This window comes from Ovis canadensis, chromosome X (genome assembly GCF_042477335.2).
Source record: "Ovis canadensis isolate MfBH-ARS-UI-01 breed Bighorn chromosome X, ARS-UI_OviCan_v2, whole genome shotgun sequence".
Classification (NCBI taxonomy): domain Eukaryota; kingdom Metazoa; phylum Chordata; class Mammalia; order Artiodactyla; family Bovidae; genus Ovis; species Ovis canadensis.
The window spans coordinates 41,215,858-41,243,084 of record NC_091727.1 but is presented as its reverse complement, the minus strand read 5'-3'; the positions used below and the strand labels follow the sequence as shown (position 1 = coordinate 41,243,084).

The 27,227-nt window shown below is 39.4% G+C and overlaps 1 protein-coding gene across 3 annotated transcripts in view; it reads right to left on the bottom strand.

Annotated features, from left to right (window-relative positions):
* Nucleotides 1-425: 425 nt before the first annotated feature.
* The window catches only part of ATP6AP2 (ATPase H+ transporting accessory protein 2), a 46,271-nt gene continuing 19,469 nt past the window's right edge, over nt 426-27,227 (bottom strand). The window contains exons 9-11 of one of the 3 annotated variants that reach the window (XR_011446311.1): nt 24,111-24,230; nt 4,926-5,665; nt 426-1,296 (exon numbers count right to left, since the gene is read on the bottom strand). Coding sequence is in view for 2 of the 3 variants with exons in the window: in XM_070291500.1 (XP_070147601.1) it covers nt 26,410-26,604 (195 nt within the window). In the remaining variant the exon portion in view is untranslated. Of the gene's footprint in view, nt 1,297-4,925; nt 5,666-24,110; nt 24,231-25,554; nt 26,605-27,227 lie in introns of those variants that run through there. The other 2 variants (XM_070291501.1, XM_070291500.1) reach the window with 2 other exon arrangements.

The window sequence follows — 27,227 nt, the reverse complement described above, 5'->3', positions numbered from 1 at the left end:
TGATTTGTCCAGTGAAGTGGGTGCCTTGATCACTGGAGATTGCAGAACATATATCCAAGTGGAAGAAACATTTTAAACTTTTTTTTCATTGTAAGAGCATCAAATCTGAAGCCAGGAAAGGCTTTATTGCATCAAATGAAAGTGAGGTTTGTCAGGGAGCCAGGAAAAGCCAAACAGCCATCTTGGAGTTCTCATAGCCCTGACTGTTTGATTTACAGCCATTCTTTATCCATTTTAAATTCCCTGACTTAGGAGTAGATGAGGGGTTAATTTTTGTACAAGCAGAATGAGCTTTGTCTATGTGTGTCACAGTCTTCATAGATCATAGTGAAATAATACTCATTTTGCCAAAGTAACAGTAAGTTTCGAAAGCAAATATAAATCACTTAAAGATGAAGAAATTTACATAATCTGTTACTAAAAGCCATATTCCAAGAAAAGTTTATTCTTTTAACAGGGAGAGAAAACCAAATTCCAGTTTGGTACCAGCTTATATTCACTGTGAAACAATAGTTATTCACTTAGCCAAAGTAACAATAAGATTTCAAATGCAGTTTAACATCTTAAGAAACTTGTACCATGCACAAAGCTCTCTTCTCAGGGTCCATGTCCCACAAACATTTTTTTATGCTTTCTGTAAATACGTCACTTGCTCAGTCAGAGAACAGGCACCTGTAAGTTTAGACTTAACTTCCTTTTCCCTTAGTAGAATGTAAGTTCATTTCTTATACCTTTTTACTGAAAACATATATCATACTTTCCTTCAGCATGGACTGTCCTTTATATAAGCATTCCGTAGATTGGTAAACATAAATCACCCAAAACTCTTAGGTCATTTGCATTTTCTCAAAACTACCTTCACAATGTCTATATTCATTAGATTAACAAATAAATGTTAATACCAGGTATTAACTTAATAGTGAATATTTTCCAGTTCGTATGAACCTGAAATTCATTCAGTTTGATTTTTTTCTTGACTTAAGAATTGTTTGATTTGTAAGTGCTTACTTTTCTTTAGGCATATTAAATAGAGCCCATTGACAGAATAACCTCAGCAATATTATCCAAAGATACAGATACACACTGCGACATACATAAATCTGGACAGAGATCTCACAGTTTTCCGCTTGAGATTTAACATGTCTCTTTGCCCCTTTTTATCCTTGGCTTGAAGTTTTGCTAACTTGCTCATGGCTGGAGTCTCAGGCAGAGTTGGGTGTATATTTCAGGGCATGGTAAGAGTTAACTTCAGGCTTTTTCCTAGGTATGTTTCTGTTTTCTCAGGCTGGGTCAGAGCTAAAAAAAGAAAAAGAGATTTTAACAAACCAGCTTTTTCCTAATTGCAATAGCAAAAAGAACCAGTTTTGCAATTTCAGAAAGATTTCATTTTAACCAGTTTTTTTTTCAGGGTCTAAAGAATATCATGGCCATCCAATGTCAAAAATGTCATCTCTCTTTTTTGTAGTCATAGTTTCATAGATAACATTTAACTTAGAGAGTGCTCAAATTGGCTCTGATGACAGGGGCAGACTGACTGATGTTGTCCCAGCAGCGATTGTTCCTCTGGGGAGGTGGGATCTTAGTTTGATCAGAAGAATTTGGAGGAGTAAGGGAACTTGCAGAAACAGGGGAAGCTTGGTTTCTTTCCCATTTTCTTCTCCCTCCCCCCAACCCTGCCCCCAAGAGGTAGGAGGAATGAGAAGGGGATTCTTTAGAATGTTAGGAGAGTTTTCCCAGGCTTTTGATTATAGGAGAAAGTCCTGGGCTCAGAAATCTAACAGAGAGGGAGAGCCAGAGAGAGTTGAGGGGATAAGGTGGCAACAGAAAGACGTATGTGGCATGAGTCCGAGTCAGACTAAGTGCCATAAGGTTTGAGCATGAGGAACAGCAAAAGAGACCAAGTTGGAGGATTGTGTTATAATTTAGTGTGCCATTCAGAGGCCATTTTTCATATTTCCTCAATTTGTACCGGTTCCAAGTTTTGTTGCAAAAAGAATGTGAGCCTTTGCTTTCTAAGATTTTCAGGGTCAGATTTTTTCCAGATCCTGAGAATACAGCCTAGAGGTGAATCTCAGGGAGGTTCTTGAGCTGTACTCATGTACACTGAATTGGTGATGCCATGCAACCATCTCATCCTCTCTTGCCCCCTTCTCCTCTTGCCCTCAATCTTTCCTAGCATGAGGGTCTTTTCCAATGAGTTCACTGTTCACATCAGGTGGCCAAAGTATTGGATCTTCAGCATCAGTCCTTCCAATAGTATTCAGGGTTGATTTCTTTTTGGATAGGCTGTTTTGATCTCCTTTCTATCCAAGGGACTCTCAAGAGTCCTCCAGCACCACAGTTTGAAAGCATCAATTCTTCAGTACTTAGCCTTCTTTATGGTCCAACTCTCACATCCATATGTGACTACTGGAAAAACCATAGCTTTGACTATACAGACCTTTGTTGGCAAAGTGATGTCTCTTTTTTAAATATGCTGTCTAGGTTTCCCATACCTTTTCTTCCAAGTAGCGAGAGTCTTTTAATTTCATGGCTGCAGTCACCATCAGCAGTGATTTTGGAGCCCAAGAAAAGAAAATGTGTCACTGTTTCCACTTTTTCCCGATCTACTTGCCATGAAGTGATGTGGCCGGGTGCCCTGATCTTTGTTTTTTGAATGTTGAATTTTAAGCCAGCTTTTATACTCTCTGCTTTCACTCTCATCAAGAGGCTTTTTAGTTCCTCTTCACTGTCTGCCATTAGAGTGGTATCATCTGCATATCTGAGGTTGTTGATATTTCTCCCAGCAATCGATTCCATCTTGTGAGTCATCCAGCCCCTTTCACATAATGTATTCTGCATAGATGTTAAGTAAGCAGGGTAACAATATTCAGCCTTGACATACTCTTTTCTGAATTTTGAACCAGTCTGTTGTCCCATGTCTGATTATAACTGTTACTTCTTGTCCTGCATATAAATTTCTCAGGAGACAGGTAAGGTGGTCTGGTATTCCCATCTCTACGAATTTTCCACAGTATGTTGTGATCCACACAAAGGCTTTAGTGTCGTCAGTGAAGCAGAAGTAGTTGTTTTTGGAATTCTGTTACTTTTTCTGTGATCCAACAGATGTTGGCAATTTGATGATCTCTGGTTCCTCTGCCTTTTCTAACTCCAGCTTGTACATCTGGAAGTTCTCGGTTCATGTATTGTTGAAGCCTAGCTTGAATTTTGAGCATTACCTTGCTAGCATGTGAAATGGTTGCATTGTACAGTAGTTTGCACATTCTTTGGCATTACCTTTCTTTGGGATTAGAATGAAAATTAACCTTTTCCAGTCCTGTAGCCACTGCTGAGTTTTCCAAATTTGCCGACATATTGAATGCAGCACTTCAACAGCATCATCTTTTAGGATTTGAAATGGCTCAGCTTGAATTCCATTGCCTCCACTAGCCTTTTCGTAGTGATGCTTCCTAAGACCCATTTGACTTCACACTCCAGGATATCTGGCTCTAGGTGAGTGACCACACAATTGTGGTTATCCAGGTCGTGAAGACCTTTCTTGTGTAGTTCTTATGTGTATTCTTACCACCTCTTCTTAATTTCTTTTGCTTCTGTTAGGTCCTTGTGGTTTCTCTCCTTTATTGTGCACATTTTTGCATGAAATGTTCCCTTTGCACCTCAAGTTTGTTTGAAGGGCTCTTTAGTCTTTGCCATTCTATAGTTTTCCTCTATTCCTTCGCACTGTTCACTCAGGAGCGTTTTCTTCTCCTCGCTATTCTCTGGAACTCTACATTCAGTTGGGTATACCTTTCCTTTCTTCTTTGCTTTTCGCTTCTCTCCTTTTCCCAGCTGCTTGCAAGGCCTCCTCAGACCAACCACTTTGCTTTCTTACATTTCTTTTTTCTTAGGGATGATTTTGGTCACCACCTCTTGTACGTGTTACGAGCTTCTGTCCATCGTGCTTCAGGCACTCTGTCTACCAGATCTAATCCCTTGAAATAATCCTTTACTGTCACCTTTATTTGATGCCCCAGTTGGCCCATGTATGGACACTGAGAGCCCCTAGAAGCTCTCTCTTCTGACCTTTCACCATTAAACTATACACAAAGATATACCCTGCAAGGGCCAGTTTCCTTTTGGTTTATTCCATATTGTTCACATCCACCCCTAAACTTATAGGTGAATTGTTTTCTGGTTCATCCTTCCTGTTTCCTTTTGCAAAAGTATGGAGATATATGCATATTTACTTCTTTCCCCTTTGTTAAATAAATGGGAATGGATGATTTATATATTTTGTGTATATAAATAAGTAGACCCTGGAATCCACCCCACACCACCTCACAGAGATCGTCCACATTCTCTTCCTACAGCGACATAGTACTCCGTATCGTGGGTGTATCATTTATTTAGCCAATAGCCTTGATTTGCACACTTGAGTAGTTTCTACTATTTTGTAAGCATGAGTAATGCTGAGTATCCTTATGCCTGTGTATTTTCTTGTTGTTACTGGTGTGTTTTAAGAGGAAGGCACTAGAAATGGTATTTCTGGGTCAAAGGCTAAATATTAATACAAATCTAGTTTTGTTAGATACTGACAATTCACCTTCCATTGTGCATTCTCATAATGTTCAAGAGTGTGTGTTACCCCACAGCCTTGTCAACAGAGTATAAACAGCTGTATTGTGGTATAATTCACATATAATACAGTGCACCCATTTAAAATGTACAGTGGTTTTTAGTATATGCACAGATTGTGCCAGCATTGAGGTCATCAATCCTAGAACATTTTCATTACACCAAAAAGAAACTCCATACCCATTAATAGTTCTTCCTGTGTCCTCTCCCTAGAGCCCCTGGCACCCTCTCAATGCCTTCCTGACTCTAAGGAGGTGCCTATTCTGGACATCTCATATATGTGGCATTTTGATCTGGCTTCTTTCACTTACCATTATGTTTTCAAGGTTTGTCCATGTGGTGTGTGTCAGTATGTCACTCCTTTTTATGGTGGAACACTCATATACTATGGGGATAGACCACAATCTGTTCATCTGTTCATCAGCTGATGGACATTTGGGTTGTTTCCAGTTTTGGGTTGTCGTGAATAGTGCTGCTGTGAACAGTTGTGTACAAGGTTTTTTAAATTTTTCATTTTTTTATTTTTGAAAAATTTTGGATTTCAGTATGCATACTTCGTTTACAATGTTGTGCCAATCTCCGCTATACAGCAGAGTGACTCAGTTATACACATATAGACATTCTTTTAAAAACTCTTTTCCATTATGATTTGTCATAGAATATTGAATCCATTCCTTGTGCTACACAGAGGACCTTGCTCCTTATTCATCCTGTATGTAATGGTTTACATCTGTAGTCCCAAACTTCCAGTCTTTCCCTGTGTCACTCCCCTGCCCTTTGGCAACCACAAGCCTATGTCTGTGAGTCTGTTTTCCGTTTGTAGATAAGTTTATTTGTGCCACATTTTAGAGTCCACATATAAGTGACATAATACGGTGTTTTTTTCTCACTTCACTCAGCGTGACAATCTCTACGTCAATTTATGTTGCTGCAAATGGCATTATTTCATTCTTTTTTATGGCTGAGTAATATTCCATTGTACATATGCACCACATCTTCTTTTTATCCATTCCTCTGTCAATGGGCATTCAGGTTTCCACGCTTAGTGCTTCTGTGAACATAGAGGTCCAGTTATCTTTTTTAATGTGTTTTTGTTATGGTAAAAGCCATCACATAATATAAAACATACTATTTTAACCACATTTAATTGTACAGTTCAGTGGCAATAAATACATTCACATTGTACAACTCTCAGCATCGCCCCATCTCCAAAGTTTTTGACCTTACTAGACTGAAAGTCTGTCCCCATTAAACCAACTCCCCACCCCCAGGCCCCTGATAACTACCAATGTACTTTCACTCTTACCAATCTGACTATTCTAGGTACCTCTTTTAAGTGGAATCATACAGTATTTGTTTGCACCTTATAAATGCTACATTTTTAAACCTGATATGTCTTGGGCTTCCCAGGTGGCTCAGTGGTAAAGAACCTGGCTGCCAGTGCAGGAGATGTGGGTTTGATCCCTGGATCAGGAAGATCCCCTGGAGAAGGAAATGCAAACCCACTCCAGTATTCTTGTGTGGGAAATCCCATGGACAGAGGATCCTGGTGGGCTGCAGTCTGTGTGGGGTGGCAAAGAGTTGGCTGTGACTTAGCGACTAAACAACAATGTATGTTCTGCAAATAGATTGCACCTTCCTTTCCCCCTGTGCTGGACAGTACGTTCTCATTAGATATTTATTTTATACATAGTAGCATATATGTGTCAATCCCAGTCTCCTACTTTATCCTTTCCCCCTTAGTGTCCATACATTTGTTCTCTTTGCCTGTGACTCTGTTTTTGCTTGGCAAATAGGTTCATTTGTACCATGTACACAGATTCCACATATATGCGTTCAGTTCAGTTGCTCAATCGTGTCTGACTCTTTGTGATCCCATGAACCGCAGCACGTCAGGCCTCCCTGTCCATCACCAACTCCCAGAGTCCACCCAAACCCATGTCCACTGAGTTGGTGATGCCATCCGACTATCTCATCCTCTGTCGTCCCCTTCTCCTCCTGCCCTCAATCTTTCCCAGCATCAGGGTTTTTTCAAATGAGTCAGCTGTTCGCATCAGGTGGCCAAAGTATTGGAGTTTCAGCTTCAACATCAGTCCCTCCAGTGAACACTCAGGACTGATCTCCTTTAGGATGGACTGGTTGGATCTCCTTGCAGTCCAAGGGACTCTCAAGAGTCTTCTCCAACACCACAGTTCAAAAGCATCAATTTTTCTGTGCTCAGCTTTCTTTATAGTCCAACTCTCACATCCATACATGACCACTGGAAAAACCATAACCTTGACTAGATGGACCTTTGTTGGCAAAGTAATGTCTATGCTTTTGAATATGCTATCTAGGTTGGTCATGGGCTTCCCTGGTAGCTCAGAGGTTAAAGCATCTGCCTGGAATGCAGGAGATCCGGGTTCGATCCCTGGGTCTGGAAGATCCACTGAAGAAGGAAATGTATGGTTGGTCATAACTTTGCTTCCAAGGAGCAAGCGTCTTTTAATTTCATGGCTGTAATCACCATCTGCACTGATTTTGGAGCCCAGAAAAATAAAGTCTGACACTGTTTCCACTGTTTCCCCATTTATTTGCCATGAAGTGATGGGACCAGATGCCATGATCTTCGTTTTCTGAATGTTTAGCTTTAAGCCAACTTTTTCACTCTCCACTTTCACTTTCAACAAGAGGCTTTTTAGTTCCTCTTCACTTTCTGCCATAAGGGTGGTGTCATCTGCATATCTGAGGTTATTGATATTTCTCCCAGCAATCTTGATTCCAGCTTGTGCTTCTTCCAGCCCAGCATTTCTCATGATGTACTCTGCACATAAGTTAAATAAGCAGGGTGACAATATACAGCCTTGACGTACTCCTTTCCCAATTTGGAACCAGTCTGTTGTTCCATGTCCAGTTCTAACTGTTGCTTCCTGACCTGCATACAGGTTTCTCAAGAGGCAGGTCAGGTGGTCTGGTATTCTCATCTCTTTCAGAATTTTCCACAGTTTATTGTGATCCACACAGTCAAAGGCTTTGGCATAGTCAATAAAGCAAAAATACATGTTTTTTTATATATGCATATATTAATACACAATAATTGTTTTTCTCTTTTTGCCTTGACTCTGTATGATAGACTCTAGGTCCTTCCACAGTCTCTACAAATGGCACAATTTTGTTCCTTTTTATGAGTGAGTATTATTCCGTTGTGTGTGTGTTTCTCTCTGTGAGTGTGTATAGATATAGATATAGATATAGATAGATGGGGAAACAGTGGAAACAGTGTCAGACTTTATTTTCTGGGGCTCCAAAATCACTGCAGATGGTGACTGCATACATGAAATTAAAAGATGCTTACTCCTTGGAAGAAAAGTTATGACCAACCTAGATAGCATATTTAAAAGCAGAGACATTACTTTGCCAACTAAGGTCCGTCTAGTCAAAGCTATGGTTTTTCCTGTGGTCATGTATGGATGTGAGAGTTGGACTGTGAAGAAGGCTAAGCACCGAAGAATTGATGCTTTTGAACTGTGGTGTTGGAGAAGACTCTTGAGAGTCCCTTGGACTGTAAGGAGACCCAACCAGTCCATTCTGAAGGAGATCAGCCCTGGAATTTCTTTGGAAGGAATGATGCTAAAGCTGAAACTCCAGTACTTTGGCCACCTCATGCGAAGAGTTGACTCATTGGAAAAGGCTCTGATGCTGGGAGGGAGTGGGGGCAGGAGGAGAAGGGGATGACAGAGGATGAGATGGCTGAATGGCATCACTGACTCGATGGACGTGAGTCTGAGTGAACTCCGTGAGTTGGTGATGGGCAGGGAGGCCTGGCGTGCTGCAGTTCATGGGGTCGCAAAGAGTCGGACATGACTGAGCGACTGAACTGAACTGATATATATACATACTACATCTTCTTTATCCATTCATCTGTTCATGGACATTTAGGTTGCTTCCATGTCCTAGCTATTGGAAATAGTGCTGCAGTGAATATTGGGGTTCATGTATTTTGAAATTACGGGTTTTTCCTGGATAAATGCCCAAGAGTGGGATGGTTGGGTCACATGGTAGTTCTAGTTTTAGTTTTGTGAGGAACCTCTCTACTATTCTCTTTAGTGATTGTACAGGTTTACAGTCTCACCAACAGTCCAAGAGGGTTCTCTTTTTCCACATTCTCTGAAGCATTTATTGTTTGTACAGTTTTTGATGATGACCATTCTGCTGGTGTGAGGTAGTAAGTCACTGTAATTTTATTTTTTAAAGAACTTAACATTTTATTGGGAAATATTGCAGAATGTTAACAGCGTATGTCAGCGTATGTCAGTGTATGTCACTCCATACACTATATTAGCAATCTCCATTTCATGGAGGACAAGGTGCTTCAGTGAAAGATCAGTAGGTGGCAAACTTTTATAATCTTTAGACAGAAGGCCTGCAATGGGTAGTTCCCCTTCTAAAGAAATACTTGGGATTTGTACTTCTTAAATGAGGTATAGGTGGTATTGGTTTTGTGTGTATGTGTGCATGTTACATTTTAAAAGATACTGAATGAAAAATGTTTCTTTATAAATAGGTGTGAAGACATTTGCCATTTAAGCTAAATAAGTATGTATCAAAATCACCTGGCCAACCAATCAGTCCTGAAGGTCATCTGTGAGTGCTATGGTTATCTCTATCCCTGTGGGAAAGAGGGTAAAATAGAACATCCCTAAATCCACCTTCATTTCCAGTAATCTGTGGTTGGAGATGCTTCACTGTGACCTAAGTCTGCCTACTCTCAATGTCTTGTGACCTGGAAGCAGATGTATAGAGTTTCCAACTATACTTGATTGGATAAGGTTTCAATGAGATTTTTGGAAGAAAATTTTGAGAAGAAATGTTGAAGGATAACCAGAACATTTGAGTAAGTCCATTGGAGTACAAAACGTAGGAGACTGTAAAATCACCTTTTGTTTCCTAACTGAAAACTTGGAATTAGTGTTAACTTTTTTTCTCATTCCTAAGATTCTTAAGACTTTAAGTTTTATGCTGACAAATTCTGGGGAAAAATTATTTCTTCATTTATTCTCTTGGAGAATCATTTTATAGTTAAAAGGCAATACAGTCTCTACAAATGACACAGTTTTGTTCCTTTTCATGCCTGTGTAATATTCCTGTGTGTGTGTGCATGTGCATGTGTGTGTGCGCACGTGTGTGTGTGTACCACATCTTCTTTATCTATTCATCTATTCATGGACATTTAGGTTGCTTCCATGTTCTAGCTATTGTAAATAGTACTGGATAATAAACCTTATTATCCAAGGTTTTTGCTTTTCGTGGTTTCATCTGTGGTCGTGGTGTTTTAGTCATGTCTGATTCTTGTGATCACATGGACTGTAGCCTGCTGGGCTCTTCTGTTCATGGAATTTTCCAGCAAATTACTGGAGAGGGTTACCATTTCCTTCTCCACTTACTATAGTTTTCATTTGCATTTCTCCGACTATTAGTGATGTTAAGCATCTTTCATATGTTTGTCAGCCAGGGAAGAACACTGGAGTGGGTTGCCATGCCCTCCTTCAGGGGATCCTCCCGATCCAGGGAATTGAACCTGTGTCTCTTATCTCTTGCATTGGCAGGTGGGTTCTTTACCATCAGCGCCACCTGGGAAGCCCCGATTTAGGGCTACCACCCATCTTTTGATTGGGATTTTTTTTTATATTGAGCTGCATGAATTGTTTGTATATTTTAAAGATTACCCCCTTGTCAGTTGCTTCATTTGCAAATATTTTGTCCCATTCTGAGGGTCTTCTTTTCATCCTGTTGATGGTTTTCTTTGCTGTGCAAAAGCTTTTAAATTTAATTCGGTCCCATTTGTTTATTTTGGTTTTATTTTCATGATTTTATGGGATGAGTCAAAAAAGATCTTGCTGCAATGTATGCCAAAGTGTTCTGCCTTTGTTTTTCCTTTAAAAGTCTTATGCTGTCTGGCCTTATATTTAGGTCTTTAATCCATTTTGAGTTTATTTTGGTGTATGGTTTTAGGAAGTGTTCTAATTTCATTCTTTTACATGTAGCTGCCCAGTTTTCCCAGCACCACTTATTGAAGAGGCTGTCTTTTCTCCATTGTATATTCTTGCCTCCTTTGTCAAAGATGAAGTGGCCATAGGTACATGGGTTTATTTGCTGGGCTTTCTGTCCTGTCCCATTGACCTATATTTCTGTTTTTGTGCCAGTACCCTGTTGTCTCTGGGCTTCCTGGTGGCTCAGCTGGTAAAGAATCCACCTGCAATGCGGGAGACCTGGGTTCAATCTCTGAGTTGGGAAGAGCCCCTGGAGAAGGGAAAGGCTACCCGCTCTAGTATTCTGGCCTGGTGAATTCCATGGACTCTATACTCCATGGGGTCACTAAGAGTGTGACACAACTGAGCAACTTTCACTTTTCACGCTATTGTCTTGATGACTGTAGGTTTATAGTATAATCTGAAGTCAGGAAGCCTGATTCCCCCAGTTCTATTTTCCTTTCTCAAGATTGCTTTGGCTATTTTAGGTCTTTTGTGTTTCCATAGAAATTGTACAGTTTTTTGTTCTTATTCTGTGAAAAATGCCATTGGTAATTTGATAGGGATTGCATTGAATCTGTAGCTTGCTTTGAGTAATTACTGTCGTTTTCACAATATTGACTCTTCCAATCCAAGAACACTGTATCTCCCTCCATCTGTTTGTGTCTTCTTTGATTTCTTTCATTGGTATCTTATAGTCTTCTCAGGGCACGTTTTTTTTTTGCCTCCTTAGGTAGTTTATTCCTAAGTATTTTATTCTTTTTGTTGCAGTGATAAATGAGATTGTTTCCTTAATTTCTCTTTCTGAGCGTTTATTGCTAGTCTATAGGAATGCAAGAAATTACTGTGCATTAATTTTGTATCCTGCAACTTCACTAAATTCATTGATTAGCAGCAGTAGTTTTCTCGTGTCTTCTTCAGGATTTTCTGTGTAGTATGTCATCTGCAAACAGTAACAGTTTTACTTCTTCTTTTCCAATTTGGATTCCTTTTATTTATTTTTCTTCTCTGTTGATGTGACTAGGACTTCCAAAGCTATGTTGACTAATTAGACATCCTTCTCTTGTTTCTAGTTAATCCATTTTAGTGACATATGATTGCTTGTGCATGCCTGCTCAGTCACTCAGTCATGTCTGACTCTGTGATCTCCTAGAGTGTAGCCTGCCAGGCCCCTCTGTCCATGGGATTCTCCAGGTAAGAATACTGGAGTGGGTTGCAATTCCTTTCTCCAGGGGATCCTCCCAACCCAGAAATCGAACCTACGTCTTCTGCATTGGCAGGTGGATCCTTTACCCGCTGAGCCATCTGGGAAGCCTCACAGTTGCTTGTAAGTGAATCCACCTGTAATGTGGGAGACCTGGGTTTGATCCCTGGGTTGGGGAAGATTCCCTGGAGAACGGAAAGGCTACCCACTCCAGTATTCTGGCCTGGAGAATTCCATGGACTATATAGTCCATGGGGTTGCGAAGAGCTGGACAAGACTGAGTGACTTTTACTCACTCAGACTCTTAATGATCCTTTGTATTTCTGCAGTATCACTTGTAATTTCTCCTTCAACTTTTCTAATTTTAGTGATTTGAGTTCTCTCCTGTTTTTTCTTAATGTGTCTGGCTAAACATTCATCAGTTTTGTCTTCTCAAAGAACTAGCTTTTAGTTTCGTTGATATTTGCCAATATTATGTTTCAATTTCATTTATTTCTGCTTTGATTTTTATGAATTCTTTGCTTCTACTAACTTTGGGTTTTGTTTGTACTTCTTTCTCTAGTTGTCTTAAGTGTAAGTTGAGGTTGTTAATTTGAGATTTTGTTGTTTAGAATTTTATTGCTATAAACTTCCCTCTTAGATTTGCTTTTACTACATCTCATGGATTTTGTGTTTTCATTGTCATTTGTTTCTATGTGTTTTTTATTTCCGCTTTGATTTCTTCAGTGATCTCTTGGTTATTTAGTGGCATATTACTTAGCCTCCATGTATTTGTGTTTTTTACAGTTTTTCCCCCCTGTGAAAGTGAAAGTGAAATTGCTCAATCGTGTCCAACTCTTTGCGACCCCATAGACTGTAGCCTATCAGGCTCCTCCGTCCATGGGATTTTCCAGGCAAGAGTGCTAGAGTGGATTGCCATTTCCTTCTCCAAGGGATCTTCCCGACCCAGGAATCGAACCCGGGTCTCCTGCATTGCAGGCAAACGCTTTACCTTTTTCCCTGTAATTCATTTCTAATCTTATGGTGGTGTGGTCTGAAAAGATACTTGATACGACTTCAATTTTCTTAAATTTACCATGTCTTGATTTGTGACCCAAGATGTGATCAATCCTGGAGAATGTTACATGTGCACTTGAGAACAGTAAAGCGTCTGTCTACAATGTGGGAGACCCGGGTTCGAGCCCTGGGTTGGGAAGATCCCCTGGAGAAGGAAATGGCAATCCACTCCAGCACTCTTGCCTGGAAAATCCCATGGACGGAGGAGCTTGGTATGCTACAGTCTATGGGGTTGCAAAGAGTCGGACACGACTAAGCAACTTCACTTTCACTTTTGTTTCTATGTGTTTTTTATTTCCTCTTTGATTTCTTCAGTGATCTCTTGGTTATTTAGTGGCATATTACTTAGCCTCCATGTATTTGTTTTTTTTACAGTTTTTTCCCTGTAATTCATTTCTAATCTCATGGTGGTGTGGTCTGAAAAGATACTTGATACGATTTCAGTTTTCTTAAATTTACCATGTCTTGTTTTGTGACCCAAGATGTGATCAGTCCTGGAGAATGTTCCATGTGCACTTGAGAAGAAAGTGTATTCTGCTGCTTTCAGATGGAATGTCTTATATGTGTCAATTAAGTCTATCTGGTGTAGTGTGTCATTTAAGACTTGTGTTTCCTTATTAATTTTCTTTCTTGATGCTCTGTCCATTGGTATAAGTGGAGTGCTAAAGTCCTGCACTATTTTTGTGTTACTTTCGATTCCCCTTTATGGCTGTTAGCATTACCTTATGTTGGGTGCATGTTTGCAATTGTTATGTGGTGTTGTTCCTTGTCTCTTTTAACAGTCTTTATTTTGAGGTCTGTTTCACCTGATAGAAGTATTGCTACTCCAGCTTTCTTTTGATTTTCATTTGCATGGAATATCTTTTTCCATGCCCTCACTTTCAGTCTGTATATGTTCCTAGGTCTAAAGTGGGTCCCTTGTCAACAGCATATATAGGGGTCTTATTTTTGTATCCATTCATCCAGCCTGTGTCATTTGGTTGGAGCATGTAATCCATTGACATTTAAAGTAATTATCAGTATGTATGTTCCTGTTACCATTTTCTTAATTCTTTTGGGTTTGTTTTTGTAAGTCTTTTTCTTATATTTCCTGCCTAGAGAAGTTCCTTTAGCATTTGTTGTAAAGCTGATTTTGTAATACTGAATTCTCTTAGTTTTGGCTTGTCTGTAAAACTTTTGATTTCTCTGTTGGATCTGAATGATATCCTCGATGGTTAGACTAATCTTGGTTGTAGTTTTTTTCCCTTTCATCACTTTAAATGTATGCTGCTACTCTCTTCCGGACTGCAGAGTTTCTGCTGAAAAATCAGCTGATAAGTTAATGAAGTTTCCCTTGTATGTTATTTGTTGCTTTTCACTTGCTGCTTTTAACATTTTCCCTTTGAATTTAGTTTTTGTTAGTTCAATATGTGTGTTGTGTTTCTTGTTGGGACTCTCTGTGCTTCCTGGACTTGGGTTTCTATTTCCTTTCCCATGTTAGGGAAGTTTTCGATTATAATCTGTTCAAATATTTCCTCACATGTATCTTTTTGAATTACAGTTTTGTCTGGGTATATGCCCAGGAGTGAGAATGCTGGGTCATATGATAATTCTGTTTTTAGTTTTCTAGGAACCTCGACACTGTTTTCCATAATGGTTGTACCAGTTTGCATTCCCACCAGCAGTGTGGGAAGGTTCCCTTTTCTCCACACCCTCTCTAGCATTTGTTATTACTGACAGGTGTGAGGTAGTCCTTCACTGTAGTTTTGATTTACGTTTCTCTAATAATTAGTGATGTTGAGTACCTTTTCATGTGCCTGCTGCCCATCTGTATATCTTCTTTGGAGAAATGTCTCTTAAGGTTTTCTGTCCATTTTTCGATTGGGTTGTTTTATGTGGTTGTATGTTTTCATTTCTCTTGGGTAGATCCCTAAGAGTGGAATGATAGGTCATATGTAACTCTATCTTTAGTCCTTTGAAAAACTGCCAGACTGTTTTTCCAAAGTGGGCTTCAATGTCTTACATTCCTACCAGCAGCGTACAAGGGTTCCAATGGCCTCACTGACCCTTGTTATTCTCTGTCATTTTTGTTGCAGCCATCAAAGTTGATGTGCTCAGTGTGGTTTCTTTTCAATTTAAATACTTAATTTTGCATTGGAGTTTAGCTGGTTAACAGTGTTGTGTAGTTTCATTGGGAGTGGCAGAGAGCATTCCAGGCAAGTGCGTGTATGCATGTTCAGTCATGTCTGACTCTTTGCGACCCCATGGACTGTAGCCCACCAGGCTCCTCTGTCCCAGGCAAGAATACTGGAGTGGATTGCCATTTACCACTCCAGGGGATCTTCCCGACCAGGGATTGAACCCACACCTCTTTTGTCTCCTGCATTGGTAATTGGATTCTTTACCACTATGTCACTTATTACAGTCATCTCACACGCTAGTAAAGTAATGCTCAAAATTCTCCAGTCCAGGCTTCAGCAATACGTGAACCGTGAACTCCCAGATGTTCAAGCTGGTTTTTAAAAAGGCAGAAGAACCAGAGATCAAATTGCCAACATCCGCTGGATCATTGAACAAGCAAGAGAGTTCCAGGAAAACATCTGTTTCTGCTTTATTGCCTTTGTGTGGATCACCACAAACTGGAAAATTCTTCAAGAGATGGGAATACCAGACCACCTGACCTGCCTCTTGAGAAATCTATGTGCAGGTCAGGAAGCAACAGTTAGAACTGGACATGGAACAACAGACTGGTTCCAAATACCATCAAGGCTGTATATTGTCACCCTGCTTATTTCACTTCTATGCAGAGTACATCATGAGAAATGCTGGGCTGGATGAAGCACAAGCTGGAATCAAGATTGCCAGGAGGAATATCAATAACCTCAGATATGCAGATGACACCACCCTTATGGCAGAAAGTGAAGAAGAACTAAAGAGCCTCTTGATGAAAGTGAAAGAGGAGAGTGAAAAACTTGGCTTAAAGCTCAACATTCAGAAAACGAAGATCATGGCATCTGGTCCCATCACTTCATGGCAAATAGATGGGGAAACAGTGGCTGACTTTATTTTTGGGGGCTCCAAATCACCGCAGATGGTGACTTTGCAGCCATGAAATTAAAAGACGCTTACTCCTTGGAAGAAAAGTTATGACCAACCTAGACAGCATATTAAAAAGCAGAGACATTACTTTGTCAACAAAGGTCCGTCTAGTCAAGGCTATGGTTTTTCCAGTAGTCGTGGATGAATTTGAGAGTTGGACTATAAAGAAAGCTGAGTGCTGAAGAATTGATGCTTTTGAACTGTGGTGTTGGAGAAAACTCTTGAGAGTCCCTTGGACTGCAAGGAGATCAACCAGTCCATCCTAAAGGAGATCAGTCCTGGGTGTTCATTGGAAGGACTGATGTTGAAGCTGAAATTCCAATACTTTGGCCACCTGATGAGAAGAGCTGACTCATTTGAAAAATAAAATGGATTAAAGATCTAAATGTAAGATCAGAAACTATAAAACTCCTAGAGGAGAACATAGGCAAAACACTCTCAGACATAAATCACAGCAGGATTCTCTATGATCCACCTCCCAGAATTCTGGAAATAAAAGCAAAAATAAACAAATGGGATCTAATTAAAATTAAAAGCTTCTGCACAACAAAGGAAACTATAAGCAAGGTGAAAAGACAGCCTTCTGAATGGGAGAAAATAATAGCAAATGAAGCAACTGACAAACAACTAATCTCAAAAATATACAAGCAACTTATGCAGCTCAATTCCAGAAAAATAAACGACCCAATCAAAAAATGGGCCAAAGAACTAAATAGACATTTCTCCAAAGAAGACATACGGATAGCTAACAAACACATGAAAAGATGCTCAACATCACTCATTATTAGAGAAATGCAAATCAAAACCACAATGAGGTACCACTTCACACCAGTCAGAATGGCTGCGATCCAAAAATCTGCAAGCAATAAATGCTGGAGAGGGTGTGCAGAAAAGGGAACCCTCCTACACTGTTGGTGGGAATGCAAACTAGTACAGCCACTATGGAGAACAGTGTGGAGATTCCTTAAAAAATTGCAAATAGAACTACCTTATGACCCAGCAATCCCATTGCTGGGCATACACACCGAGGAAACCAGAATTGAAAGAGACACATGTACCCCAATGTTCATCGCAGCACTGTTTATAATAGCCAGGACATGGAAACAACCTAGATGTCCATCAGCAGATGAATGGATAAGAAAGCTGTGGTACATATACACAATGGAGTATTACTCAGCTGTTAAAAAGAATTCATTTGAATCAGTTCTGATGAGATGGATGAAACTGGAGCCAATTATACAGAGTGAAGTAAGCCAGAAAGAAAAACACCAATACAGTATACTAACACATATATATGGAATTTAGGAAGATGGCAATGACGACCCTGTATGCAAGACAGGAAAAAAGACACAGATGTGTATAACGGACTTTTGGACTCAGAGGGAGAGGGAAAGGGTGGGATGATTTGGGAGAATGGGAATTCTAACATGTATACTATCATGTAAGAATTGAATCGCCAGTCCATGTCTGATGTAGGGTGCAGCATGCTTGGGGCTGGTGCATGGGGATGACCCAGAGAGATGTTGTGGGGAGGGAGGTGGGAGGGGGGGTCATGTTTGGGAACGCATGTAAGAATTAAAGATTTTAAAATTTTAAAAATTAAAAAAAAAAAAAAAGAAAAGACCCTGATGCTGGGAAAGATTGAAGGCAGGAGGAGAAGGGGACCACAGAGGATGTGGTTGGATGGCATCACCAACTCAGTAGACATGAGTTTGAGTGAACTCTAGGAGTTGGTGATGGACAGGGAGGCCTGGCGTGCTGCAGTTCATGGGGTCGCAAAGAGTTGGACACAACTGAGCGACTGAACTGAATGTCACCTAAGTTATCAGGTGCACAGCGAATTTACCCCCCCCCCATATGTATACATGTATCCATTCTCCCCCAAACTCTCCTCCCATCCAGGCTGCCACATGCCGATGAGCAGAGTCTCTTGTGTTATATATATATGTGTGTGTTATATAGTAGGTCCTTATTGGCTATCCATGTTAAATATAGCAGGTTGTGTACATGTCGATCCCAAACTCCATAACTGTCTCTTTCCCCCAGCCCTTCCCCGGTAACTGTAATTTCATTTTATAAGTCTTGAATTTTTGTGTTTTTTAAATAAGTTCATTTGTATCACTTCTTTTTAGATTCTAGAGGTGTCATATATTTCTCTTTCTCTGACTTACTTCACTCAGTATGACAATCTCTAGGTCCATCCATGTTGCTGCAAATGGCATTATTTCATTCTTTTTAATAGTTGAGTAATATTCCATTGTATATGTATACCACATCTTCTTTATCCATTCCTTTGTGGATTGACATTTTATGTCTTGGGTATAGTAAATGGTTCTTCAGTGAACATTGAGGTGCAGTGTATCCTTTTGAACCTGTTTTTCTCCAGATATATACTCAGCAGATGGAGAAGGCAATGGCATCCCACTCCAGTACTCTTGCCTGGAAAATCCCATGGACAGAGGAGCCTGGTGGGCTGCAGTCCATGGGGTCGTGAAGAGTAGGACACGACTGAGCAACTTCCCTTTCACTTTTCACTTTCATGCATTGAAGAAGGAAATGGCAACCCACTCCAGTGTTCTTGCCTGGAGAATCCCAGGGATGGGGGAGCCTGGTGGACTGCCGTCTATGGGGTCGCACAGAGTCAGACACAACTGAAGTGACTCAGCAGGAGCAGCAGCATACCCAGCAGAGGGATTGCAAAGTCATTGGTAGCTCTGTTTTTAGTTTTTATAGGAACCCCCATACTGTTCTCCATAGTGGCTGTACCAGTTTACATTCCCACCAACAGTGTAGGAAGGTTCCCTTCTCTCCATAACCTCTTTCAGCATTTATTATTTGTGGTTTTTGATGATAGCCACTTTGAATGCTGTGGGGTGATACCTCATTTTGACTTGCATTTCTCTAATAGCAATATTGAACATCTTTTCATGTGCCTCTTGGCCATGTGTTTGTCTTGTTTGGAGAAATGTCTATTTAGATCTTCCGCCCATTTTTGATTAGGTTGTTTTGATTATATTAAGTCTCATGAGCTGTTTGTAAATTTTGGAGACTACCCCTTGTTGGTCATATCATTTCCAAATATTTTCTCCCAATCTGTGGGTGGGTTGTTTTTTGGTTTCATTTATGGTTTCCTTTGTTGTATAAAAGGTTTTCAGTTTAATTAGGTCCCTTTTTGTTTACATTATCCTGGGAAACAAATCAAAAAGGATACTGCTGTACTTTATGTCAGAGTGTTCTGACTACGTATATCCTCTAGGAATTTTATAGTCTCCAGTCTCATATTTAGGTCTTTAATCCATTTTGAGCTTATTTTTGTGTATGGTGTTAAAGAATGGTCTGATTTCATTTTTCAACATGTAGCTGTTAAATTTTCCCAGTGCCACTTGTTGAAGAAACCGTCTTTCCACCATTGTGTGGTCTTGCTTCCTTTGTCATAGATTAATTGACCAAAGGTGCATGGGTTTATTTCTGGACTTTGTATCATGTTTCATTGATCTATATTTCTATGCCTGTACCATCATACTGTTTTGATGACTATAGGTCTGTAGTATAATCTGGAGTCAGGGAGCCTGATTTTTCTTACGATTGATTTGGCTCTCAGTGTAGTTTTTAAATTTGTACTCTTATTACAATAAATTTGAGTATCTTTTCACATAAGGCCATTTTAAGATCTTTTCTGGTGTATTGTCAATTTATGTCTTTGCCTCATTTGTAAATGGGAATTTTGGACTCCCCCCCCCCCCCGCCCCACATTTCGAGTTTATATATTAGAAATAGTACTTTTATCTGTGAGGTATATTGCAAATATTTTCTTCGTCTGTGGTATTTTTAGCAGTATTACTCACAACAGCCCCACACTGTGAGTGGACAAATAAAATGTGATCTATCCATATAGAGATACTGCTCAACAACAGAAAAGAACTGTGTATACACACTGCAACATAAATGAACTTCAAAAACCTGATGCCCAGTGAAAGAAACCAGACACAGGAGCCTGTATACTATATGATGTCGTTTATATAAAATATCTAGAAAAGGCAGATAATATAGAGACAGAAAGTAGGTTAGTGCTTGCCTGGGTCAGGGGGTTAGAGTATGAAATGGGATCAACAGTAAATGTGCATGAGGGATCTTAGTGGGGTGATCTTAGTAAGTTTGCTAAAACATCACTGAATTGTACACTTGAAATAGGTATATTATATATAAAATATACCTCATAAAATTAGAAAATATATATTTTTTTATATTTATCAACCTTTCATTACATTTTGAGTCAAGTTGGGAAGGCTGTTCCCTACACTTGGGACTGTGAAATAACTCACCCTGTTTCCTTCCAGTACTTTTATGGTTTATTTCTTTTTAAAATTCAGATCTCACATCCATTTGGCATTTGTTCTTGCATATGCTAGGCCATTAGGGACCTACCAAATGGGTATCCTGTTGCCTCAGTATAGTTTATTCAAAAGTTTACCTTTGTCCAGTGATTTGAGGTGCCATTTCTATCATATACTAAATTTCTTTATGTACTTCATCTGTTTGTAGACTTTTTATTCTGTTCCATTGCTTTGTCTAATGATGCATCAGTGCTATACTGCTTTAATCATGGAGGCTTTATATTTTAATATCTGATAAAGCTAATTCACCCTTGTAACTTTTCCTTTTCACTATTCTTTGTTTTTCATGTAAACGTCAGGATCAACCTGTCTAGCTCTGTTAAAACATTTTAATTTTCACTACTACTACTGCTAAGTCACTTCAGTCATGTCTCACTCTGTGTGACCCCATAGACGGCAGCCCACCAGGCTCCCCCATCCCTGGGATTCCCCAGGCAAGAACACTGGAGTGGGTTGCCATTTCCTTTTCCAATGCATGAAAGTAAAAAGTGAAAGTGAAGTCGCTCACTACTACTACTACTACTACTACTAAGTCACTTCAGTTGTGTCCGACCCTCAGCGACCCCATGGACTGCAGCCTTCCAGGCTTCTCCGTCCACGGGATTCTCCAGGCAAGAGTACTGGAGTGGGGTGCCATTGCCTTCTAGGATTGATTAAATTTGTTATTCAAGAAGAACTGACATTTCTATGATGCTATGGGTTGATATTGGTCCACCAAAAAGATATGTTGAAGTTCTAACCTCTGGTACCATGCAATGTGACCTTGTTTGGAAATAGGGTCATTGAAGATGTAATTGGTTAGGTCATTACTGGAGTAGGGTGGGCCCTTAGTCCAGTAAGAGTGTTCTTGTAAGAAGGAATTCTGCCTCTATACAGGTTTTCACAGTACAGGCTTGAGATTCCAGCCTGCTGGCCTGTGCCCATATGATTATTTGTTGTTGTTCAGTAGCTCAGTCATGTTCAACTCTTTGTGACCCCGTGGACTGCAGCAGGCCAGGCCTCCCTGTCCTTCACCACCTCCTGGAGTTTGCTCAGACTCATGTCCATTGAGTTGATGATGCCATCCAACCATCTCATCCTCTGTCGCCCCCTTCACCTACCCTCAATCTTTCCCAACATCAGCCAATTTTCCAGTGAATCAACTCTTCGCATCAGGTGACCAAAGTATTGGAGCTTCACAGCAGTCCTTCCAATGAACATTCAGGGTTGATTTCCTTTAGGATTGACTGGTTTGATCTCCTTGCTGTCCAAGGGACTCTCAAGAGTCTTCTCCATCACCACAGTTCAAAAACATAAATTCTTTTTCACTGTCTTTTTTATGGTCCAAGTCTCACATCTGTACATGACTACTGGAAAAACCATAGCCTTGAGTATACTGACCTTGGCTGGCAAAGTGGTGTCTCTGCTTTTTAATATGCTGTCTAGGTTTCTTCCAAGGAGCAAGCGTCTTTTAATTTCATGGCTGCACTCACTGTCCGCATGATTTTGGAGCCCAAGAAAATAAAGTGCCACACTGTTTCCCCATCTATTTCCCATGAATTGATGGCACTGGATGCCATGATCTTAGTTTTTTGGATGTTGAGTTTTAAGCCAGCTTTTTCACCCTCCTCTTTCACCTTCATAAAGAGGCTTTTTAGTTCCCTTCACTTTCTGCCATTAGGGTGGTGTCATCTGCATATCTGAGGTTATTGATATTTCTCCCACCAATGTTGATTCCAGTTTGTGCTTCATCCAGCCCAGCATTTTGCATAATATGCTCTGCATACAAGTTTAATAAGCAGGGTGACAGTATACAGCCTTGTTGTACTCCAATTTTGAATCAGTCGGTTGTTCCATGTCTAGTTCAACTGTTGCTTCTTGTCCTGCATATAGGTTTCTTAGGAGGCAGGTAAGGTAGTCTGGTATTCCCATCTCTTTTAAGAATTTTCCTCTCTTGTGATCCAGTCAAAGGCTTTAGCGTAGTCAGTGAAGCAGAAATAGATGTTTTTCTGAAATTCCCTTGCTTTTTTCTATGATCCAATGGATGCTGGCAATTTGATCTCTGGTTCCTCTGCCTTTTCTGAGTCCAGCTTGTACATCTGGATGTTCTCGGTTTACGTACTATTGAAGCCTAGCTTGGAGAATTTTGAGCATTACCTGCTAGCATGTGAAATGAATGCAACTGTACGGTAGTTTGAACATTCTTTGGCATTGCCTTTCTTTGGGATTGGAATGAAAACTGACCTTTTCCAGTCCTGTGTACACTGCTGAGTTTTCCAAATTTGCTGGCATATTAAGTGCAGCACTTTAACAGCATCATCTTTTAGGATTGAAATTGCTCAGCTGGAATTTGATCACCTTCACTAGCTTTGTTCATAGTAATGCTTTGTAAGGCCCACTTGACTTCACATTCTAAGATGTCTGGCTCTAGGTGAGTGATTACACCATTGTGGTTATCTGGGTCATTAAGACCTTTTTTGTACAGTTCTTTGTGTTCTTGGTACTTCTTCTTAGTATCTTCTGCTTCTGTTAGGTCTATACCATCACATGAACCAATTCCTTCAAATAAATCTGTGTGTGTATATATATATGTGTTTGTGTATTTTTTCCCATATATTCTCAGGAGCACACTGACTGATATACATGTTGTTTTTCTCTTCAAGATGTCTTCATTTGTCAAGTCTATTTTTGTGTCTTTTAAGAGTAGTTCAAAATTGAAACTTGTTCTCTATATCCATGATTCTAGATATAACATTCTGGGCTTGCATTTCCTTGTGTTTCTTGAAAATGCTATTCCCTCCTTGCAATACTTTGTATATTACACATGAGAGGTCTGATACCAGGCAGATTTTCTTATTCATATCAGTAATTTGACCTTTTGTATGGAAGCCCTAAAGATCTTTTGTCTTAAAAGTCTAAAATGGTACTAAGATATGTCTCAGAATGGGTAGATTAATGTCAGTTTTCCAAGGTACCATTTCAGTGGTAGAGACCATTTCAATATGTAGAGTTTTCTCTTATTCGTGGAAAATTTTCTTGGATTATTTTAAAGAAGTTAATGTCACCAAAGATAAGATATACAGAGATCATGTGCCTCCTGACACCATGAGCAAATATCAAAGCAACCCCAATTGAGGGACAGTCTATAAAATCACTATTACTCTTTCAAAAGTGAACTGGTTGTCCAGTGGTTAGGACTTAAGTACTTTCACCAGAGGGCCCCAGGTTCAATCCCTGGTCAGGGAACTAAGATCCTGTAAGCCATGAGGCACAGCAATGAACCATCCCAGATTGAAGGAGCAAGGACAACCAAATAGGAACTGTGTTCCTGAACTGGATCTGTGTCCAGTAAAAGGTCACTAGTAGGACAAGTGACATAACTTAGTAACCAAAGTTTGTTCCTATTATTTGCAACCAAGAAACTAGCCAATACCTATCAGTGGTACAATGATGGATCCAAGCAGAGTTCCTTGAATTTAGTACTATTACTATAGTTTATATTAAACACAAACATTAGAGCGTGTTATCTCAGTGAATGTTGATTTTCACAGACCTGAAGTATTACCATGCCCATTACATAGATTAAAAACTCTGATTCACAGAGGATTAAGGGATTTGCCCAAGATTGTTCAGCTAGTAAGTGGTGAATCAGTTAACTGAATTCATCCGTATTTCAGTCACAGTGCTTCTTAATTAATGCCTTTTTCTGACAACTCTTATTTTTCCAGGAAACTACTGCATAGTCACTTGGTCATGAAAGGCCAGAAAGAAACCTACCTGAAGCCTGATGCCACTGCATGTTTTGGAAATTGTTGGGTCGATCCTCCGTTGAAAACCAAGTTTATCATGTTCCATATTATTTGGTACCAGTGAAAATGGATATTCAGTGTGTAGTTCCTTCAAAAGAGACATAGCCAAAGAAAACCAATTCTCTTATTATTCCTGATAGAATTGTGCCACAAGCAGTTATCTGCCACATGTAGACTCTCAGATGTTTTATACACTTGAAATATTCTACCAATTAGATATGAAGTGATTGGGTTTTCTCTTTCACTGTCAGTGGAATAGCCTGCCACAAGCCTGACTCTCCTGCCTCTCACACAAATCTCCACATCGTGATTTATGTTCCTGAACAAATTAGACTTAATTTAAGAGCAAATCATCAGCAACAGGTATAATAATCTTGGCAGAACATTTATTTTAATTAATTGCTTTCTGCCTAACATAGACGGGTGCTGGTGCCATTTACCCTATATGGATTAGTGCTGTCATGTAGGTAATTTTTTTTCTTCTTCTAGAACTTAAGTCTCATCAGTTTTAAATTACAAAGGCATTGGTTTACTTCACATTTAATCATAACAATCTAACTTCTATGGCAATATTTATATAAGAAACTTAAGGAATAAAAGTGGATTTTAACCACTCTGCAGCATTATAGATTCCTGTCCCCTAGACATAGGCCCTGTTGGGTTCCATGGGGGTCAGAGTGTTCCAGGTTAGATGGCTGGAAACACCCTCATCTTCATGAGCTTGGCAGGGGGTTGTGGTGGTGAATACTTGAGTGATTTTAGGACAACTAATTTTTCTTTCCTGTGCAGTTATCAGCTTCACTATTTCTAGTTCAATGAGAGGTGCAAAGAAAAGAAACACTCTATGGAAGTTTACCACTGTAATTGCCCAAGGTATCTTGCAGTGGTGGTAGAAAACACAGCTAAATAGACTCCATCTTCTCAAACATATTAATTAGAAATGATGATTTTTGTGAAGAAGAGAGACACAGCTAATTCTAAACCCAAGAAGGGTTCCCAGGGGCAAGGCAGCATAACTCTAAAATAACTACATAAGCATGAAGCTTAAAATTTTAATTGGGTAAGTCATAAGCTATAAGACTTTAACCCTTAAGCCTTTTACCTTCTTAGATGGTCCTTCATATTCAAATCAGTATTTAATAGTTGCATAGTCACTTTTTTAAACACTATAGGGAAATTTAAGCCTTCCCCACCTGAAGTCTAGTGTTAATTTATCAAATTCTGTATAAATTCAATAATAAGCATAGAAAGTAAAGTGTCTTCCTCATATTGGTAATGAATCAATCTCAGGAGGTGCAGTGGGAATAAACAAATGTAAAAAAAAAGTCTGTATAACAAAACAGCCAATTATGATCAAAACCCTGTTTAGGTTTTTACAATATAAAATAGATGTAGTATTGAAATGACACAAATTTTGAATCATTATTAACTTTATTTGTCACTCTTTATAGACATTGGTCCACTTTCACATAAAAAGTAGGGAGTATCTACTTCCACTTAACAACTTAACATTCTATATAGAACAATTTTGTACCATAAACCAGAGTAACTTACACAAGGGGGAAAATGACTGAAATCATGCCCCAAGATGTCCCCCAAATGTTTTTGTGTATATGATTACAAGTGTCTTAACTCCACAAAGCTAGTTCCTTCTTAGATTAATGTAGTATGTTTAATATCCACACTTGACCATTCAGATCACCAAACTTTCAGAAGAGATTAAAAAAACAGCTATCATCTGTCAATCAGATGCAACTGAAAATGTGAATGACTGTGTAAGCACATTCATACTTAATAGCTGCTGGAAGTTAAAAACCTTTTCTTGTTTCAGAGATATTTACATTAAGACATTTACAAATGGTTCATAGTATATAACAGCCCAAATGTCACTTTTAACCTGTCCTGTGTAAGGAAGTTAAACATTTCAAATTCAGTGCATTTTCCCAACATAAATAACACAAACTATTCTAAATGTTTTACATTTATTACAGTGCATATTTCCAAATAGTAAATGGAATGAAATTATATTAAATGGTTATATCATCGTATTTAAGCATATTATGGAATCTATATCACACAAGTCAACTCACATCAATACTATATAATTCATTCTAAAAGGACATCACAGGCGCACACAAAAGAGAACAAAATTTGTTTTTTTTTTTATAAATTTAAAGTGTACTATCTAAACTACACTAAAAGATTTATTTTAATGAAACAGCCAATTTTCAAACCCTCTTTCTTTCCAAGTTTGGCATAAGGAAAGTTCAATCCATTCGAATCTTCTGGTTTGTCATCCTATAAATGATGCTATCATATCCAGGATCCATGTTCCAAATATTGTAACAGGTGACAATCAGAGTCAAGGCCAAGCCGATCATTATCCAAAGTACCAGGTTGAAAACCACGGAATATTCAAAATTATATTTATATGCAAGGTTATAGGGAGTTGAGGGGTCCTTCTACAATAAAAGAAAATCAAGATGGAAGAATATTAAGTTAGGAAATTACCACAACTTGATAGCTGTGATTCATTTATGTAACAAACATACTAAGTGGCATAAGAGCTACATATACTAGGAACTAAGAAGGAGGCGCCTTCACGGAGAAGACAAACACTCTGTTGGTGGAAGCAGAAAGTGACTCAACTGCTTGAGAAAATTTGGCAATACCAATAAAGTTGACGGTGTGCATATACAGTAATCCAGCCAGTTCAGACCCTAGGGAACACTTGTGTATGTGTACAGAGACATGTACAAGGATGTCTATCAACAGAAAGGGTAACTGGCACATCCATGCAATGGAACACACAGCAGTACAATGACCTCAACTACTCTATGAGCACGCGTGCCTCTTAAATACTGAGCCTTTGCTCAGAGAAAGAACACAGCATGATTCCAAACAACACTGTTTAAGCCTAAATGAAGTGAAAGTGTTAGTCACTCAGTCGTATCTAACTCTGCGACCCCATGGACTGTAGCCCACCTGGCTCCTCTGTCCATGAGATTTCCCAGCAAGAAGACTGGAGTGGGTTGCCATTTCCTTCTCCAGGGGATCTTCCTGACCCAGGTCTCCTGCATTGCAG